Source organism: Oncorhynchus mykiss, chromosome 3 (assembly GCF_057628025.1).
Source record: "Oncorhynchus mykiss isolate SJ-2025 chromosome 3, ASM5762802v1, whole genome shotgun sequence".
Lineage (NCBI taxonomy): Eukaryota > Metazoa > Chordata > Actinopteri > Salmoniformes > Salmonidae > Oncorhynchus > Oncorhynchus mykiss.
The window spans coordinates 52316226-52335686 of NC_143024.1; the positions used below are offsets into that span (position 1 = coordinate 52316226).

The 19461-nt window shown below is 40.5% G+C and overlaps 1 protein-coding gene across 1 annotated transcript in view; it reads left to right on the forward strand.

Moving 5' to 3' along the window:
* The window catches only part of dnah7 (dynein, axonemal, heavy chain 7), a 230777-nt gene that overhangs the window by 150008 nt on the left and 61308 nt on the right, over window positions 1-19461 (forward strand). Inside the window, exons 52-53 of the mRNA XM_021596897.3 lie at window positions 3903-4036; window positions 4422-4757. Of these exons, the coding sequence (XP_021452572.3) occupies window positions 3903-4036; window positions 4422-4757 (470 nt within the window). The remainder of the gene's footprint in view (window positions 1-3902; window positions 4037-4421; window positions 4758-19461) is intronic.

Genomic DNA, 19461 nt, shown 5'->3' on the forward strand with positions numbered 1-19461 from the left:
TTAGTTTCTCAAAATCATTGTCAAATGGTTAATCATAGGCCTCCCAGGTCGCGCAGTGGCTAAGGGTGCTGTACTGCAGCGCCAGCTGTGCCATCAGAGACCCTGGGTTCGCGCCCAGGCTCTGTCGTAACCGGCCGCGACCGGGAGGCCCGTGGGGCGACGCACAATTGGCCTAGCGTCGTCCGGGTTAGGGAGGGCTTGGCCAGTAGGGATGTCCTTGTCTCGTCGCGCACCAGCAACTCCTGTGGCGGACCGGGCTCAGTGCGCGCTAACCAAGGTTGCCAGGTGCACGGTGTTTCCTCCGACACATTGGTGCGGCTGGCTTCCGGGTTGGATGCGCGCTGTGTTAAGAAGCAGTGAAGCAGTGCGCACCCGAGCCCGTACGGGAGTTGTAGCGATGAGACAAGACAGTAGCTACTAAAACAATTGGATACCACGAAGTTGGGGCCAAGCTTCCTGCCATCAAGGACCTATACAATAGGCAGTGTCAGAGGAAAGCCCATAAAATTGTCAGACTCCAGTCACCCAAGTTATAGACGGTTTTCTCTGCTACCGGAAGGCAAGCGGTACCGGAGCACCAAGTCTAGGATCAAAAGGCTCCTCAACAGCTTCTACCCCTTAGCCATAAGACTTCTGAACAATTAATAAAATCGCCACTGGACAATTTACATTGAACCCCCCTCCCTTTTGTACACTGCTGCAACTCGCTTTTTATTATCTCTGCATAGTCACTTCACCTCTAGCTACATGGCGCCGACAGAGATGGGCGCCTTGATTTGCATTCTAAGGAAACTATGCAGTATTTTGTTTTTATTTCTTACACTGTTACCCCAGGAAATATTAAGTCTTATTACATACAACCGGGAAGAACTGTTGGATTTAATAGCAACGTCAATATTACGACCAGGAATATGATTTTCCCGAAGCGGATCCTCTGTTTGGACTCAGAAGGCCACCCAAAACACCGGAGCCGCAGAAGGGGCAGACACAGCGGTCTTCTGGTCAGGGTACGTAGACGGGCACATCGCTCACTTTTCCCGAGTATACTTCTCGCCAATGTCCAGTCTCTTGACAACAAGGTAGACGAAATCCGAGCAAGGGTTGCCTTCCAGAGATACATCAGAGATTGTAACATGCTGTTGTTCATGAGTTGTTTCGATGTTGGAAAGAGCTTTCAAATTCCCAATGGCTGATGTTGACTTACTGTGTGAGGTGAAGAAAAAATGACTGAGAAGCTCAGCTTATTAGTGGTGGACATTGTGAGTTATGACCATCAGAATTCGAACATTGCCAAATGAGCACTTTCCTACTTTTGGACGCAGAAGGCCAGGTAGGTCTACTGCTGTGTGCTCCCACAACATTATTAGGAAAGAGAAACCAGACACATGCTCATTGATCTCATGGAGTACTCCAAACAAAAGACAATGAAAAAATGTCAGAAACTCGTAATGGTTATGAAAGGAACCAAAACTTGTTTCTCGCAAGTGTGGCATGTTGTGATCTCCGCAAACAATGTTTCCAGTCCGAGAATTAGTCATAATGAACATTCATAAAAAAGTGTTATACATTAGCTTAAAGATTAACTTCTTATTAATCCAGCCGCTTTGTCAGATTTCAAAAAGGCTTTACGGCGAAAGCATACCATGCGATTATCTGAGGACAGCGTTCCGCTTACAAAAGCATACAACATTTTACAACCAAGTAAAGGAATTACAAAAGTTAGAAATATTGATAAAAATAGTCACTTACCTTTGAAGATCTTCATATGGTTACAGTCACAATAAATGTTTGTTTTGTTTGATAAAGTCCCTCTTTATATCCCAAAAACTCTGTTTTGTTGGCGCGTTTTGTTCAGTAATCCACTGGCTCCAAGGAGGTCAATTCATGCAGTAGAATATATCCTAATAAAGTATAGTTCATCGAAACATGTCAAATGATGTTTATAATTCATAATTCCTCAGGTTGTCAATTGTCTAAATAATCGACAATATTTAAACCGGACAATAGCGTATTCAATAGAAAGGAAAAACAACGAAGGGCGTGCATTCGGTCATGCGTGCAAACCAGCTCTGCGTTCTTCCTCAGTCCACTGAGAGAAAGGTCTCATTCTTCTTCCTTTTTCAGAAAACAAGCCTGAAAAAATGTCTAAAGACTGTTGACATCTAGTGGAAGCCATAGGAACTGCAATCTGGGTCCTAACCCAATAGATACTCTATAGGCATTCAATTGAAAATACACACATAAAAAAAATCCCACTTTCTGGATGGATTTTCCTCAGGTTTTTGCCTGCCATATCAGTTCTGTTATACTCACAGACATAATTTAACCGTTTTGAAAACTTTAGAGTGTTTCCTATCCAAATCTACCAATTATATGCATATCCTAGCTTCTGGGCCTGAGTAACAGGCAGTTTACTTTGGGCATGCTTCTCATCTAGATGTCGAAATACTGCCCCCAAGCCATAAGACGTTTTAATACATGCATTAACAGAAATGAATGTAACCAATTGACGGGGGATTAACAGTATATGTACTAGGCCTACTGGTGACCTAGGTAATGGAGAATTGATTTAAAGAAATAAACAACCAAAGGGCAAACAATTCACACAATGAAACAATGAATACACAATAATTAGGCCTGCCATCTTGGTTGGATAATAATCGCAGTTGAAAAAAAATCATCATAAACTAATTTAGGCCTACTGGAACATGACAGCGAGTCAAAGGTAGGCTACCTCTTTTTGAACTACTTCATTGATTTATTGAAATGACCTTAGCATTTCTGTTGTCAATACTGCGACCACAATACAGTAGCCTAGTAGTTGAAAATTGGCTGTGGTGCTGAAATGTGGAGACGAGGGTGCTCAAGTCTATTACAAGTGGTGCCTGGTCCAACAATCAGGAGAATGGCACATTTGATTTCCATGTCTAACTATTCATTACAGTATCTAGACAAGTGAGTGATTTGTTAACTTTATTAGAAATAGCTTACATTTTGAGAGGTTGAAAATGTGCACAGGAGATCAAGGACAAGATCCTGGAGGTGCTGCCTTCATCAGAGGGCAACATCTTCCTGTGGGCTCTCTCTTGCTCTCTCTCTCTCTTCTCTCTTCTCTCTTCTCTCTTCTCTCTCTCTCTCTCTCTCTCTCTCTCTCTCTCTCTCTTCTCTCTTCTCTCTTCTCTCTCTCTCTCTCTCTGCACAGACCAATGCACATAAAAATTAGTTTTAGGGGTGAAATGAGATTACTATTGGTTGTGAATAGGCTACTGGGTGGTTGTTGAGTTGTTTTGTAACAGTTGTTTGCCCTGCTAAAATGTTTCATATACACCTTTTAAGCCAGGCCAAAGGAACTGCAGGGAGCACAGATTTGAAAATAGCAGCTCCGGGATTTATAGAGGCTTTGAGAGTCTTTACCACCAGCTGAGCAGGCCTTAGCATTAATATAAATGTAATTAGATGCCTGGAGAAGTGCACTAATTTATTAGAGTGGGGAGTAGATACCATATATAGGCTTTTAACCTCTAGGATAGTAGGACCTAAGGACTGGGTGTGTGGGTTGAGATGTGCTCACTTCTCTCACTTGTGATAGAGGAAAATGGCTATTGCTGTAGCTTTTAAAAAAGGCTATTACAGTAGCTTAAGGTAAAAGTTACCACTGTGGGATTGGATAGTAGTGAAGTGCGAACCATTAAATGAGCACACCGAGATATTTTTTTCTCTCTCACTCTCATGTTAGCAGACGCTCTTATCCACATGAGCAATTAGGGTTGTTCACCTTGTCGGCTCAGGGTTTCGAACCAGCGGCCTGTTAGGCTAACTGTCACCCCACGCACTACTGTAAACTCTATAGTGGATGTTTGTCATTTGTGAAGGTTGATGTATTGTGTTTGTTTGCACTGTAGGTGACCCTGCTGAACTTTATGATCACCCCCGAGGGCATGCAGGACCAGCTGCTGGGCATCGTGGTGGCCAGGGAGAGGCCTGACCTGGAGGAGGAGAAACAGGCCCTCATATTGCAGGGGGCCGAGAACAAGAGGTAATGGCTTAGTGCAGGGTTGTCAAGCTTATTCCATGGAGGGCCTAGTGTCTGTTGGTTTAGATTTTTTTCTTTCAATTAAGACCTAGACAACCAGGTGAGGGGAGTTCCTTACTAACCTGTGTCTTAGAGAGAGAGAGAACACATGTAAAGATGTATTTTTGTTTGATAGAAATCTGCGTTGCCAAAAGTTAATGTCAGGCTACGTCACATGATCACCAGAGACGTTTGATTTAAGCAATACCAGTAAATAAATACATTTAAAAAAGGAAATCATGATCAACAAATGGGGGAGTTCCAATCATTCAGTCTGTTCAAACAAAGGAACAGGTAGCACAGTAGACTCTGGTACTAATCACATGAACCTTTCACCCCCTCCCCCCAGGCAGCTGCAGGAGATCGAGGACAAGATCCTGGAGGTGCTGTCCTCTTCAGAGGGCAACATCCTGGAGGATGAGACGGCCGTCAAGATCCTCTCCTCGTCTAAGGTTCTGGCCAACGAGATCTCGGAGAAGCAGGCTATCGCCGAGGTGACGGAGGTGAAGATCGACGAGACACGCATGGGTTACACTCCCATTGCTGTGCACTCTGCCATCCTCTTCTTCTCCATCGCAGACTTGGCCAACATCGAGCCCATGTACCAGTACTCGCTCACCTGGTTCATCAACCTCTTCATCGCTTCCATCGACAACTCGGACAAGAGTGACATCCTGGACCAGAGGTAGCTAGCTAATTAGCAAATTGTGATGAAAATATTTTTGGCAGAATACAAATATTGCAGATAGTGTGTTTTTGATTTCCACACATTATTAGCGTGTCATGTGGATGCTGAAAGTTAGTAAGCGGAAGTGTTCCATTGAAGTCAATTGACATTTTTAACATCGTCTAGCATAGGACAAATAAGCTTGAATGTCAGTGCATTCATACACCCTGCATAAATATGGCCCCAAAGAGTCGTGAAAAAGGAAATAAAAAGTAGATAAACTACTCATTCAAGTGAGTGAGCTCCCCACCCCTTCCTATCCTCACGGTAAATAATTGGTTGTCTGTTGTCACAGACAAAAACATTGCTGGTTACATAGCTGTAGCTTATTGACACATTACTGTCCTGCCTGGCAGTGTGTTTGTCTAACAGCCTTTAAAAGTTGTGAATACTGCTTGCTCCTTTAACCTAAGTGTAAACACTGAATCCAAAATGGACGCCTAATGCATTGACAGACACATCAAAACACACTAGCTCGAAGCAGACTGCAGAACAGGCTACAGTCCTAGAGTCTTGGCAGCCCTAATCAACAAGTATGTTTGATTTAATGCAGTGGCATCACTGAGATTTAATGGGCACTTCATAAGATAAATACAGTAGGGGGGAGGGGGTTCCATCATAACCCACTAAATATATTCTCTGCATAATGAGTAGAAGAATGAGAATAACTGTCAATGCAGCATGTAGCCTAACTAATAAAGTACTTGTTGCATGTCTGCTGTCAGAGTTTGCACTCCATAATTTGCATGGGCAATGTTTTAGCTCTTGCCAAATGATGGGTTTTTGGTACTGTAGCCACTTTGAATGATTGACAAGCATTGACCAAGCTATATCATTGGCTACTGTTAAACCTAGCAAATATGTTTTTTTTAGTAGGGATCGATACAAGTAGGCTACACTGACATATTGTAACGAACCGTCAGAAGTGTTGAACCATAGCAGACCTTTGCCAGACATAGTTGTATTTTGTAGTCTATTTTAAAATACCAACTTTTCAAATACCGGAGGTATTTGACTATAGTGAATCAACTATTGGCAACGTTTTCCTTCGATATTCAAATACAGGTCTCAGAAAAACAAATAATATTTTAAAGTATTTGAATATATGCAAGTTATTTGAAAGCAAAACAAATATTTATGTGATGGCTGCCAAATATTTTATGAAGAACCAAAATACAGTTAGTTGAATTAGTCTAAATATATTATAAGCATATGGTTTGGAGGGCTCTTGAATATTAATATAGCCTAGCTAGAATTAAATACATGATGGATGTGAATAACCTCAACATTAGAGTAGACCACTTTTGCAGCTTCAAAATGACTAACACATACATTTTCATTATGAGTGAGACATAAGGTAACACTTCTCATGAAGTCCCTATACATATGTAGTAAATTTGCTTAATGCAATAGCAGCGTTGTTGTTATATAGGACTTAGGAAATGTATTTAATTGCATAAAAACAGAGTTATTACATTATTACAGTGGAATAAGGAACAGTGACTATTCCTTCTGTGTACAGTAGTTGCAAAAACGCTCAGCTCATTGTTATGCAATTAAAATGCAATTACCAAAGTTTTATGCAACAACATGCTAATAAAACGTTGCGCAAAAAGTATATACAGTTTTATTACACATGCATAACAACAGTTTAATGTTGTGTTACTGAGAATGCTAACAGTAACAAAATATTGCTATTAGGAAACGAAATATCCCGAAACTGCCTTATTGAATCAACTACAACCATGGTAGGTGTAAAATCATGTTAACGTGTATTCTGAGTAAACTATCCCTTTAAAGGTGGTATAGTGTTTGAAACAAGAGCACAGCCTTAGATGAACAAAGAGGTTCAAAGTAGTTTTTGCTATCTATCCAAATTGCTGTTTGCAAATGGCTTTGAATTACTCTGCAGTATTTTCAGACATCATACAATTAATTGCAGCTTTCGACCTTTTCAGTGGCATGTTAGAAGAGTCATACAGTAGTTGAGCGTCACAACTTATTCAACTTTCAAAATATAATTGGTTTGAGTTGATTATGTTAACATAAATACATTTAGCATCCTAGGCCTCCAAGCATACAAGTGTCATGATGTTGGCCTGTTGTGGAGGTTTATGACCCCCATAAATACCTTTCCCCTTTTCTCAGAACCATATTTTGGTAATTCAACCAGTTGAAAATACGTGTTGGTACTTAATGAATATGATCTCAGATCAGTTGTTGTCTGAGACATTACTACTAATGACAGGATGACAAACTGTATCTTGGAAAGTCGACACATTCTAGTTATCAGATTCACATGGAATTGTTGTGCAATTTAAATGTTTAAATATGAAACTGTTTGTGAAAAGATTAAATGTAATTTTAGCTTCTTAAATGAAAGAATGGTTTGTCATAGAAAAACTCTGATCACTCAAAGTGAACAGACTTTGGTTGTAAACTATGAAACACGCCCTCCTTTCACCACTATATAAACCCGTTGATGAAAATTCTACTTTCTGTTCCGAGGATGTGAGGACAACGGTCCTACGTTAAAAGGGCTCAGATAATGACCTAACGAAATTAGCATCGTGTTCAATGTGAAGGTGACTATTGACATGCCGAAAGGATGAATTTCGACTAAACCAGCCAGAATATAGCACGAGCTTAAAAGTATGGCAATTTGTTATGAACTTTGAACTCTTATTCACTCCAGAAGTGATACCTCCTAGCCGTTCGTTGAGTTAGCAGCAGCACTGTAAACGTGGGCTAGGAAAGAACGGACAACGTACCCAGTCTAACACACACAACGATACTACAATGTATCAAGTTTACCACCAGAGACATTCTTCAGAGGACAAGAGATCCCTGCTGGGCAACCCGACCTTCCATCTATGACCAACCTATTAAAGCACAGCTCAGAGTAAATATTCCTTGCACTTTCCTTTTCCAAATGGGCGGTTATTTAGAATGCATAAGATACTGTATTTACGATAGCATAGCTGCCTACGGCCCGATGGAGGAACAAAACATATTTTGTGTGTCTGTCTTCCCGCTCTTTCATTAAAAATCCTACCCTCTTTCTTTGTGTAACCAGCCATCATATCGGTTCCGTCCGCTAGGGACGTTTTCCTTTGACATAATTTGTAATCAATGTATGGTCCATTCTGTGTAAATGAAATTCTGTCTGATTATTTAGGTATTTAGTAAATTAATAATTAAACCAAATGTTGATTTGCTGATTCAACATGTTCGCCAGGGTTCGTGAAGATAACCAAGATTTTACAACCTTCAGATGTGACTGAATAAAGTGATGATTAAATATTGACTGCTACTGATGTAAAAGATTACTAGTTCTTTAAGAGTTTATTCGGGTGATAACAGCTCGATAAACATTATTTCGTGGTGCCCCGACTTTCTAGTTAATTACATTTACCTGATTTAGCTTTATCAGGTAATATTAATTACAGAGAAATTATTTTATAGAATAGCATGTCATCACTTAATCACTTAATCCGGCAAAGCCAAAGAGACGACACAAGCTGCATACAAGCCGCTCTCTACATTTAAAAAATAATAATAAATAAATGTAATATACACCATTATAATAAATCCAATATTTATTTTAGGAAGGTCTAAATAAACATCATACAGCATGAAGAAAATGCATTTCAGAAGAACAGAATATGAATTGGTCAACTGTATGTTATCTGGTTATGCGCCATGCCATAGGCTGTAGGCTTGTTCATTTAGCTGTCAAGATATGCTAAGAAGTCCCGTGCCATTATTTTATATTGTGAAGAATATAATTGTACTTAGCTCAATAAAACAGAAAGGATTTTTTTCCCATTCCTGGAGCGAGTGTGAATATTGTCTTTAATAATATCTCAAATTAGTTTTGATTTAGAATGGCCCATTATTCAATGGGCAGGAACAAGAACAGGGGAAAAAATACATGTCATCTGCATGCACTCGAATAGCAAATGGATGCTCCGCACTTTCTCGCCAGTCTGTTTTTCAATGATGCCGGGTAGGCTACTTCGTTTTTTTATAGCAGAGCATGTGCTTAATATGACCAGCTGAGAAATAAACTCAGCAAAAAAAGAAACATCCTCTCACTGTCAACTGCGTTTATTTTCAGCAAACTAAACCTTTGTAAACATTTGTATGGACAAGACAACACTCAACAACTGAGACATAAACTGAACAATTTCCACAGACATGTGACGAACAGAAATTGAATAATGTGTCCCTGAACAAAGTGTGTGGGGGGGGGGGTGAAAATCAAAAGTAACAGTCAGTATCGGGTGTGGCCACCAGCTGCATTAAGTACTGCAGTGCATCTCCTCCTCATGGACTGCGCCAGATTTGACAGTTCTTGCTGTGAGATGTAACCCCACTCTTCCACCGGACATTTCTGGGGGGGATGGCCCTCAACCCTTTGATCCAACAGGTCCCAGACGTGCTCAATGGAATTGAGATCCGGGCTCTTCGCTGGCCAAGGCAAAACACTGACATTCCTGTATTGCAGGAAATCATGCATAGAATGAGCAGTATGGCTGGTGGCATTGTCATGCTGGAGGGTCATGTCAGGATGAGCCTGCAGGAAGGCTACCACATGAGGGAGTAGGATGTCTTCCCTGTAACGCACAGCGTTGAGATTGCCTGCAATGACAACAAGCTGAGTCCGATGATGCAGTGACACACCGCCCCAGACCATAACGGACCCTCCGCCTCCAAATCGTTCCTGCTCCAGAGTACAGGCCTCTGTGTAACGCTCATTCCTTTGACGATAAACGCGAATCCGATCATCACCCCTGGTGATGCAAAACCGCAGGTGTTATGTTCGAATGTACCGATCCTGTGCAGGTGTTGTTACACGTAGTCTGCCACTGCGAGGAAGATCAGCTGTCCATCCTGTCTCCCTGAAGCGCTATCTTACGCATCTCACAGTACGGACATTGCAATTTATTGCCCTGGCCACATCTGCAGTCCTCATGCCTCCTTGCAGCATGCCTAAGGCACGTACACGCAGGTGAGCAGGGACCCTGGGCATCTTTCTTTTGTGTTTGTCAGAGTCAGTAGAAAGGCCTCTTTAATGTCCTAAGTTTTCATAACTATGACCTTGCCTACCGTCTGTAAGCTGTTAGTGTCTTAAGGACCGTTCCACAGGTGCATGTTCATTAATTGTTTATGGTTCGTTGAACAAGCATGGGAAAGAGTGTTTAAACCCTTTACAATGAAGATCTGTGAATTTATTTGTATTTTTACGAATTACAGTGCCTTGCGAAAGTATTCGGCCCCCTTGAACTTTGCGACCTTTTGCCACATTTCAGGCTTCAAACATAAAGATATAAAACTGAATTTTTTTGTGAAGAATCAACAACAAGTGGGACACCAATCATGAAGTGGAACGACATTTATTGGATATTTCAAACTTTTTTAACAAATCAAAAACTGAAAAATTGGGCGTGCAAAATTATTCAGCCCCTTTACTTTCAGTGCAGCAAACTCTCTCCAGAAGTTCAGTGAGGATCTCTGAATGATCCAATGTTGACCTAAATGACTAATGATGATAAATACAATCCACCTGTGTGTAATCAAGTCTCCGTATAAATGCACCTGCACTGTGATAGTCTCAGAGGTCCGTTAAAAGCGCAGAGAGCATCATGAAGAACAAGGAACACACCAGGCAGGTCCGAGATACTGTTGTGAAGAAGTTTAAAGCCGGATTTGGATACAAAAAGATTTCCCAAGCTGTAAACATCCCAAGGAGCACTGTGCAAGCGATAATATTGAAATGGAAGGAGTATCAGACCACTGCAAATCTACCAAGACCTGGCCGTCCCTCTAAACTTTCAGCTCATACAAGGAGAAGACTGATCAGAGATGCAGCCAAGAGGCCCATGATCACTCTGGATGAACTGCAGAGATCTACAGCTGAGGTGGGAGACTCTGTCCATAGGACAACAATCAGTCGTATATTGCACAAATCTGGCCTTTATGGAAGAGTGGCAAGAAGAAAGCCATTTCTTAAATATATCCATAAAAAGTGTCGTTTAAAGTTTGCCACAAGCCACCTGGGAGACACACCAAACATGTGGAAGAAGGTGCTCTGGTCAGATGAAACCAAAATTGAACTTTTTGGCAACAATGCAAAACGTTATGTTTGGCGTAAAAGCAACACAGCCCATCACCCTGAACACACCATCCCCACTGTCAAACATGGTGGTGGCAGCATCATGGTTTGGGCCTGCTTTTCTTCAGCAGGGACAGGGAAGATGGTTAAAATTGATGGGAAGATGGATGGAGCCAAATACAGGACCATTCTGGAAGAAAACCTGATGGATTCTGCAAAAGACCTGAGACTGGGACGAAGATTTGTCTTCCAACAAGACAATGATCCAAAACATAAAGCAAAATCTACAATGGAATGGTTCAAAAATAAACATATCCAGGTGTTAGAATGGCCAAGTCAAAGTCCAGACCTGAATCCAATCGAGAATCTTTGGAAAGAACTGAAAACTGCTGTTCACAAATGCTCTCCATCCAACCTCACTGAGCTCGAGCTGTTTTGCAAGGAGGAATGGGAAAAAATGTCAGTCTCTCGATGTGCAAAACTGATAGAGACATACCCCAAGCGACTTACAGCTGTAATCGCAGCAAAAGGTGGCGCTACAAAGTATTAACTTAAGGGGGCTGAATAATTTTGCACGCCCAATTTTTCAGTTTTTGATTTGTTAAAAAGGTTTGAAATATCCAATAAATGTCGTTCCACTTCATGATTGTGTCCCACTTGTTGTTGATTCTTCACAAAAAATACAGTTTTATATCTTTATGTTTGAAGCCTGAAATGTTGCAAAAGGTTGCAAAGTTCAAGGGGGCCGAATACTTTCGCAAGGCACTGTATCTTTGAAAGACAGGGTCCTGAAAAAAGGGACTTTTCTTTTTTTTTTTTTTCATATAAGAACTCCAGGCATCAACCACTGTCTGAGGAGCATGCTCTCGCTGCATAGCAAGTGATATTCCGGCCAAACTCTGTATGCCATGGGCTCTACAACCCTGTTCCTGTATCTACCCAGTGCTTTTTTTTGGAAACCAAGTGAAATCTGTTCGGGAACATCGATAGTAACACATTTTTGCAACGAAACATACAGTGCCTTCGGAAAGTATTCCGACCCCTTGACTTTTTCCACAATTTGTTACGTTATAGCCTTATTCTAAAATGTATTAAATCGTTTTTTGGTTAATCAATCTACACACAATACCCATAATGACAAATCAAAAACTTTTTTTGAAATGTTTGCAAGTGTATTAAAAATAAAAAAAACTTCTCTTGAGATCCTCTCAAGCTCTGTCAGCTTGGATGGGGAGCGTTGCTGCACAGCTATTTTCAGGTCTCTCCAGAAATGTTTGATCAGGTTCAAGTCCGGGCTCTGGCTGGGCCACTCAAGGACATTCAGAGACTTGTCCCGAAGCCACTCCTGCATTGTCTTGGCTGTGTGCTTAGGTTTGGAGTCTTGTTGGAAGGTGAACCTTCACCCCAGTCTGAGGCCCTGATCGCTCTGGTGAAAACATCCCCACAGCATGATGTTGCCACCACCATGCTTCACCGTAGAGATGGTGCCAGGTTTCCTCCAGACATGACTCTTGGCATTCAGGCCAAAGAGCTCAATCTTGGTTTCATCAGACCAGAGAATCTTGTTTCTCATGGTCTTAGAGTCTTTAGGTGCCTTTTGGCAAACTCCAAGTGGTTTGTAATATGCATTTTACTGAGTGGCTTCTGTCTGTCCACTCCACCATAAAGGCCTGAGGAAGAGTCTTGGTGGTTCCAAACATCTTCCTTTTAAGAATGATGGAGGCCACGGTGTTCTTGGGGACCTTCAATGCTGCAGACATCTGTACCTCGACACAATCCTGTCTCTGCGGCTCTATGGACAGTCCCTTCGACCTCATGGCTTGGTTTTTGTTCTGATATGCACTGTAAGCTGTGGGACCTTATATAGACAGGTGTGTGCCTTTCAAAATCATGTCCAATCAATTTCATTTAAAATATTATTCAGCATAGCTAAAGGTAATACTGTATGTCACCCAATTAACTATGAAAATATAAACAATTCCCTATTACTAGGCTATTGCAAATCAAATACAATTTCACTATAATTGTAGGCTAACTGTAAACCGCCCTGCACAATCAATGAACCAACAGCATCGAAAAATCTTGGGGAAGGAGCATTGATGACATGGCAGGTGGCAGTGTGGTAGGACGCTTGTCCCATGAATTATTCATAAACATGTAGGATTAGCTGATAACTGAGAAATAAACATTCTGGATAATATAGAGAATATGGAACTATTTATTGATTAGCATTTTGATATGCTTGACAAACAAACAGATACATCGAAGTGAACATGAGAAGACCTTTCGTCGAGTTCTGCAAGTGAAACGGTAGGGAAGCCGCCTTCTAAAATTCAAAATGTAACATTGGAGGGCGATGTTTTTAAAACTATGTCTCCAGAATATAGAACATTGCTTACAAGCATGAGCGAGTAGTTGAAAAAAGCTGGATCTATTGCCTGGGCTACTGGGGGTGGCTGAGGCCTTAAAAACAGTAACGGATTATAGTAATACATTGATGGAAGAAATACGAGGGGAAAATAAGATATTGACAACTACCATGGACTCCCTAAAATGCACTACAGAGAGGCTACGTTGTGATATTAAAACAGTGAAGGCCAAATTACTTGCTCTAAAGTGCAGAAGTATGAAAAAATGTGAATAAAGGAGGATATAAATTAAAAATATCAGTCAACGGAGGACAAGTCAAGGTGTTCATGATTAATTATCAGGTATCAAGGTAATACCCAGATGCAGACTGTGTCAAAGTAAGAATGATTATTACAGCAACAGGGGCAAATGTAGAGAACAGCAGGCATGCTCAGGGTCAGGTCAGGCAGAGGTCGGTAATCCAGAGGTGGGGCAAAGGTATAGGACGGGCAAAGGTACAGGACGGCAGGCAGGCTCAGGGGCAGGCAGAGTGGTCAGGCGGGTGGGTACAGTGTCAGAGCAGGAAAGCATCAAAAACCAGGAGGACCAGAAAAGAGAGACTGGGAAAAAGCAGGAGCTGACAAAAACACTGGTTGGCTTGACAAACAAGACGATCTGACAACAGACAAACCGAGAACACAGGTATAAATACACAGGGGAAAATGGGGAAGATGGGCGACACCTGGAGGTGGGTGGAGACAATCACAAAGACAGGTGAAACAGATCAGGGTGTGACAGTAATCTTAAGATGACGGACGAACAGGTGGAAACTATTGATTTTCAAAGGGCTCACCGTTTCGGTGGCAGAGCAGAGGGAAGACCCTGTCTGATCGTTGCTATGCTAAGCCACTGCAAAATGAAAGTTGCCTTAAAACAGGGTTGGGAATTGAAGAACACCCCATTCTCTATTCATGAACAATTTCCCCATGAAATAGTGGAGAGACGACGTGACCTGTACCCCACTTTCAAAAGGTTCTGAGCAGAGAAGCAGAATGGTCTTGTGGTCGATAAATTATATGTAAACAACTAAATGTTCAAGGACTCAAAGATTACAACATGGCTGTGAGTGATAGCTACCTCCAGTTGAAGTAGTCCCCAATACATATTTGCACCGCATTACGCAGTACAAATATGGATTAATTTGTTTTTTACAAAACCATTTTTTTGGCATAATGGACTTTTTTTTATCATATATTTGTTTACTGCAGTAAGGAACAGTAGACTATGTGAACTTAAAATAAGGTTGGATTTATGGTAATGCATAGTGGGTGATGAATTTATCCTGTTTCTATTCAAGCAATATGGAACTTTGGACTATATGGACTTAAATAATATCAAGTTTTTATTTAGGGGAAGGAGAAGATGGGTGACCTTTTTTCTTTATGAATGTTTATTTATTTAATTTCAAGATTGTACATTATAAATAAGGTTGTTTTTAGTTTAGGATGAAGTATTATAGAATTAAAAACCTGCCTAGGTTCTCTATTGGAATAGGCCTATAGAGCCTAAAATAATTGGTGTCATTACCCTTTTACATTTAAAAAATACATCTCAATATAAAAATGTACACAATTAGTATTTTTCCGGAACACACCGGCAAATTAATTAGGTTTTGTCAACACTGGGATAAACTGATTAAAGTTAACGGTAGAACCAACACAATAACTGGCTTCTGGAAGCACTTCTCTATGCGAGAGAGAGGTATGTTATATATTTCTATATAAGCTATTTATGCTGCCTTTTATATTCTTGATCCTAATGATATAGGCCAAGGTGTAAAACAGCCAAGGTGATAGAGCAACGACCCTGGGTGGAGAGAGGGTTGGTTTTATAGGTTTACTTGCTCTGGATTGTCAGTATTGTATTCTTGGCCATCTTTCCATGGCTGTGTCAGAGTCGATTGTAAGTTGTATTCCTTAATGGGCAGTGTGATGCCTAAGACTAATGACTGCAAGTAAAAATTTGAGGCCGTTAGAATCTATGTTCCTTTTTCCTTCTTCCTTTTTTTGCCGGAATACAACGGGATATAGTAAGGACTACATGAAATATGTCTAGCATGTAATGGACATAAAAAAGGACTGGTCTTGTGATATATTTAGGTTGTTTTCTCTTCATTTTTTCAAAAATGTTCCAACAATTGAATCAAATGAAGGGAGCATGCTGGGCTGACATGCTTATAGTCTTGCTAGGCCTTTCTAAATATGAGCATGCATATATAAGATTGTGCTGTTGTTATTTCTATTAATATTTTCTGTTATTGTTACTATTATATTTTTTTCTGAGTGTCTTCCATGTTATTTGATTAGTTCTCTTAAAAAGCACCCACATAGATATTTATGTTATCATGGGACTGCCCATATTTCCCTCTGGCCAACGCCAATTGGCGGCCAAGGGTTTGCCTTTGGACGCAAAAGTGCATCGTGAGTCAGGAAGATGGTCTGATGGACTTACATGCTGACCAGACCGGACACGTCGCGTGCGCGAGCGTCGCAAATTAAATTTAGAAATCCATGTTATTCAACTATTGCACCCACACTGCTGCGCACATGCGCCATTGTGCGCTATCGTGCATAAATATATTTTGCCCTCCCCCCACACCAAACGCGATCACGACATGCAGGTTAAAATATAAAACAAACTCTGAACCAATGACATTAATTGGGGGACAGGTCGAAAATCATTAAACATGTATGGCAATTTAGCTAGTTAATTTGTCCTATTTAGCTGGCTTGCTGTTGTTAGCTAATTTGTCCTGGGATATAAACATTGAGTTGTTATTTTACCTGAAATGCACAAGGACCTCTACTCCAACAATTAATCTACACATAAAATGGCCAACCGAATCTTTTCTAGTCATCTCTTCTCCTTCAAGGCTTTTTCATTGTTTAACTTAAATGGTGATCGCATCTAAACTTTCATTGTACTTTCACAACTACCGGCAAAACAGTTTGTCTTTCAGTCACCCACGTGGGTATAACCAATTAGGAGATGGCACGTGGGTACCTACTTCTATAAACCAATGAGGAGATGGGAGAGGCAGGACTTTCAGCGCGATCTGCGTCAGAAATGGGAATGAGTTCTATTTTAGCCCTTGGTGTCGCAGACACTCATTGGCGCGCGCGAGCAGTGTGGGAGCAATAATTGAATGACATGGATTTCTAAATTTAATTTGCAACGCTCGCGCACGCGACGTGTCCGGTCTGGTCAGCATGTTAGTGAATAAGGGTTCAAAGTTCATACCAAGTTGCCATGCTATCTGCTCATGCTATATTCTGGCTGGTATAGTCGAAATTCATCCTTCCGGAGTGTAGGTCGTCAGCTTCACATTGAAATTCGATGCTGGGCGGGGTTTGAGTGAAAGAGGGGGAGACTGGGGAACAAAGGGAGAAGCTGTGCTATCGTAAATACAGTATCTTATGCATTCTAAATTACCGCCCATTTGGAAAAGGAAAATGCAATAAATATTTATTCTGAGCTGCGCTTCAGTAGGTTGGTGGTAGATGGAAGGCCGTGTTGCCAAACCAAGTTCTCTGTCCTTTGAAGAATGTCTCTGGTGGTCACTTGGATAAGTTGTAGTAACGTCGTCGTGTGGTAGATGGGATACTCTGTATTTTTCTTCCTAACCTGCGTTTGCAGCTGCGGTCGCTAACTCAACGGCTAGGAGGTATCACTTCTGTCGGGAATAAGAGTTCAAAGTTCATACCATTCGCAACCAAAGCTCATAATTTACAGAAACTCGTTACAAATGATCGAGTCATCCATGGTTCCCCAAATTATATTTTGAAAGCAAAATATTTTAAGCATGTTTTATTTTCAGTCTCCTCCATTTCCACTGAATGATGTTAAATGTTAGGATTTATTTCCTAATAATAATAATAATAATAATAATGTAAAATTAAGACATTTACAGAAAGACCCGTGTGAAGGCCAACGTACAGAAGAGGAACTTTTTGATGCATTAAAAAAATGTTCAGTCTGGAAAAACACCAGGGCTTGACGGTATACCAGTAGAGGTGTATCAGACCCTTTTTGATTAACTCAAAAGATAAATTATTAGCATGTTTTAATTGCTATTATACAAATGGTAGACTTTCAGGTACTCCACAAGAAGTTCTGATTTCATTACGACTAAAACAGGACCCAGGTGGTATGTATAAAGATTCAGTCCATTTAAAAAACTGGAGGCCTCTTACATTTCAATGTTGTGATGCGAAAATCCTGCCAAAATGCGTAGAACATAGAATAAAAAAGGTTTTACCAGATATTGTTCATCCTGATCAGACAGGTTTTTTACTTTGATGATATATTGAAGATAATATACGACAGTTACTTAAAACAATTTAACATTATGAAACATCAAAGATACCAGGCCTGGTCTTCATAGCAGATTTTTAACCAGTTATGCATTAAACATTTTGGATGAAAAACTTTCCCGTTTTAAACAAGATATTTTGTCACGAAAATATGCTCGACTATGCATATAATTGACAGCTTTGAAAAGAAAACACTCTGACGTTTCCAAAACTGCAAAGATATTGTCTGTGAGTGCCACAGAATTGATGTTACAGGCGAAACCCAGATAAAAATCCAACCAGGAAGTGCCGCATTTTCTGAAACCGCCTCATCCCAATGAGGCTGTGAATGAGCTACGAATGAGCTTACGTTTTCCACATTTTCCCCAAGGTGTCTACAGCATTGTGACGTCTTTTCAGGCATTTCCATTGAAGAATGGCTGTAAGGGACCATATATAGCATGTGGTCACATGGTGTCTCCCGCAGAAAATCTCCCGTAAAATACTGAGGTAGCCATTTTTCCAATCGCTTCTTATGAGAAACCAATTGCCTCGACGGATATATTATCGAATATATATGTTAAAAACACCTTGAGGATGGATCCTAAACAACGTTTGCCGTGTTTCTGTCGATATTATGGAGCAAATTTTGAAAAAAGTTTGGCGTTATAGTTGCAGCATTTTCCGGTCGATTTCTCAGCCAAGGATGATGAAGAAACGGGAGCTATTTCGCCTACAAAAATTATATTTTTGGAAAAAAGGAACATTTGCTATCTAACTGGGAGTCTCCTGAGTGAAAGCATCTGAAGTTCTTCAAAGGTAAATTATTTAATTTGGTTGCTTTTCTTATTTTCGTGAAAATGTTGCCTGCTGCCAGCAGAGCCTAGCATAGCATTAGGATAAACTTACACAAATGCTTGGCTGTAATGCGTATTTTGAAAATCTGAGATGACAGTGTTGTTAACAAAAGGCTAAGCTTGTGTTTGAATATATTTATTTCATTTCATTTGCGATTGTTTTGCGTATTTATGTCCGCTGCGTTATGCTAATGCATTTGAGGCTATGATTACGCTCCCGGATACGGGTTTGCTCATCGTTAAAAGGCTTTTGATAAAGTATGACTAGAATTGATATATAAATGCCTGGATTACTTTCATTTTGGTGAGTCTCTTATACAATGGGTTAAAGTTATGTACAGCAACCCCAGATGAAAAAAAGTAAATAATCGTTAATTCTCAGAAAGTATTTAGCTTTTGTGAGGAGTAAAACAAAGCTGTCCGTTGTTTCCATGTCTATTTATTATGGCCATTGAAATGCTAGCTATTATAATTTGATCCAACGAGACCATCAATGTGTTAGAAATCCAGGGGATAAAAACAAAAATGTCAATGTATGCCGATGACTCAATTTTTTGACTCTAAGTCTGCAATCTGGATCCCTGCACATTCTCATTAAAGATCTTGATCACTTCTAGCCTCTGGATTAAAACCTAATTATGACAAGTGTACCGCACTACGTATTGGATTGTAAAAAAATTGTGTTTACACTACCTTATAGCTTACCAATGAACCTTTTTGGGATGTGGGGCAGCATTTTCACTTTTGGATGAATAGCTTGCCCAGAGTGAACTGCCTCCTACTCTGTCCCAGATGCTAATATATGCATAGCATTATTAGTATTGGATAGAAAACACTATGAAGTTTCTAAAACTGTTTGAATGATGTCTGTGAGTATAACAGAACTCATATGGCAGGCGAAAACATGAGAAAAATCCAACATGGAAGTGGGATATCTGAGGTTTGTAGTTTTTCAAAGCTTGGCCTACCGAATACACAGTGTCTAT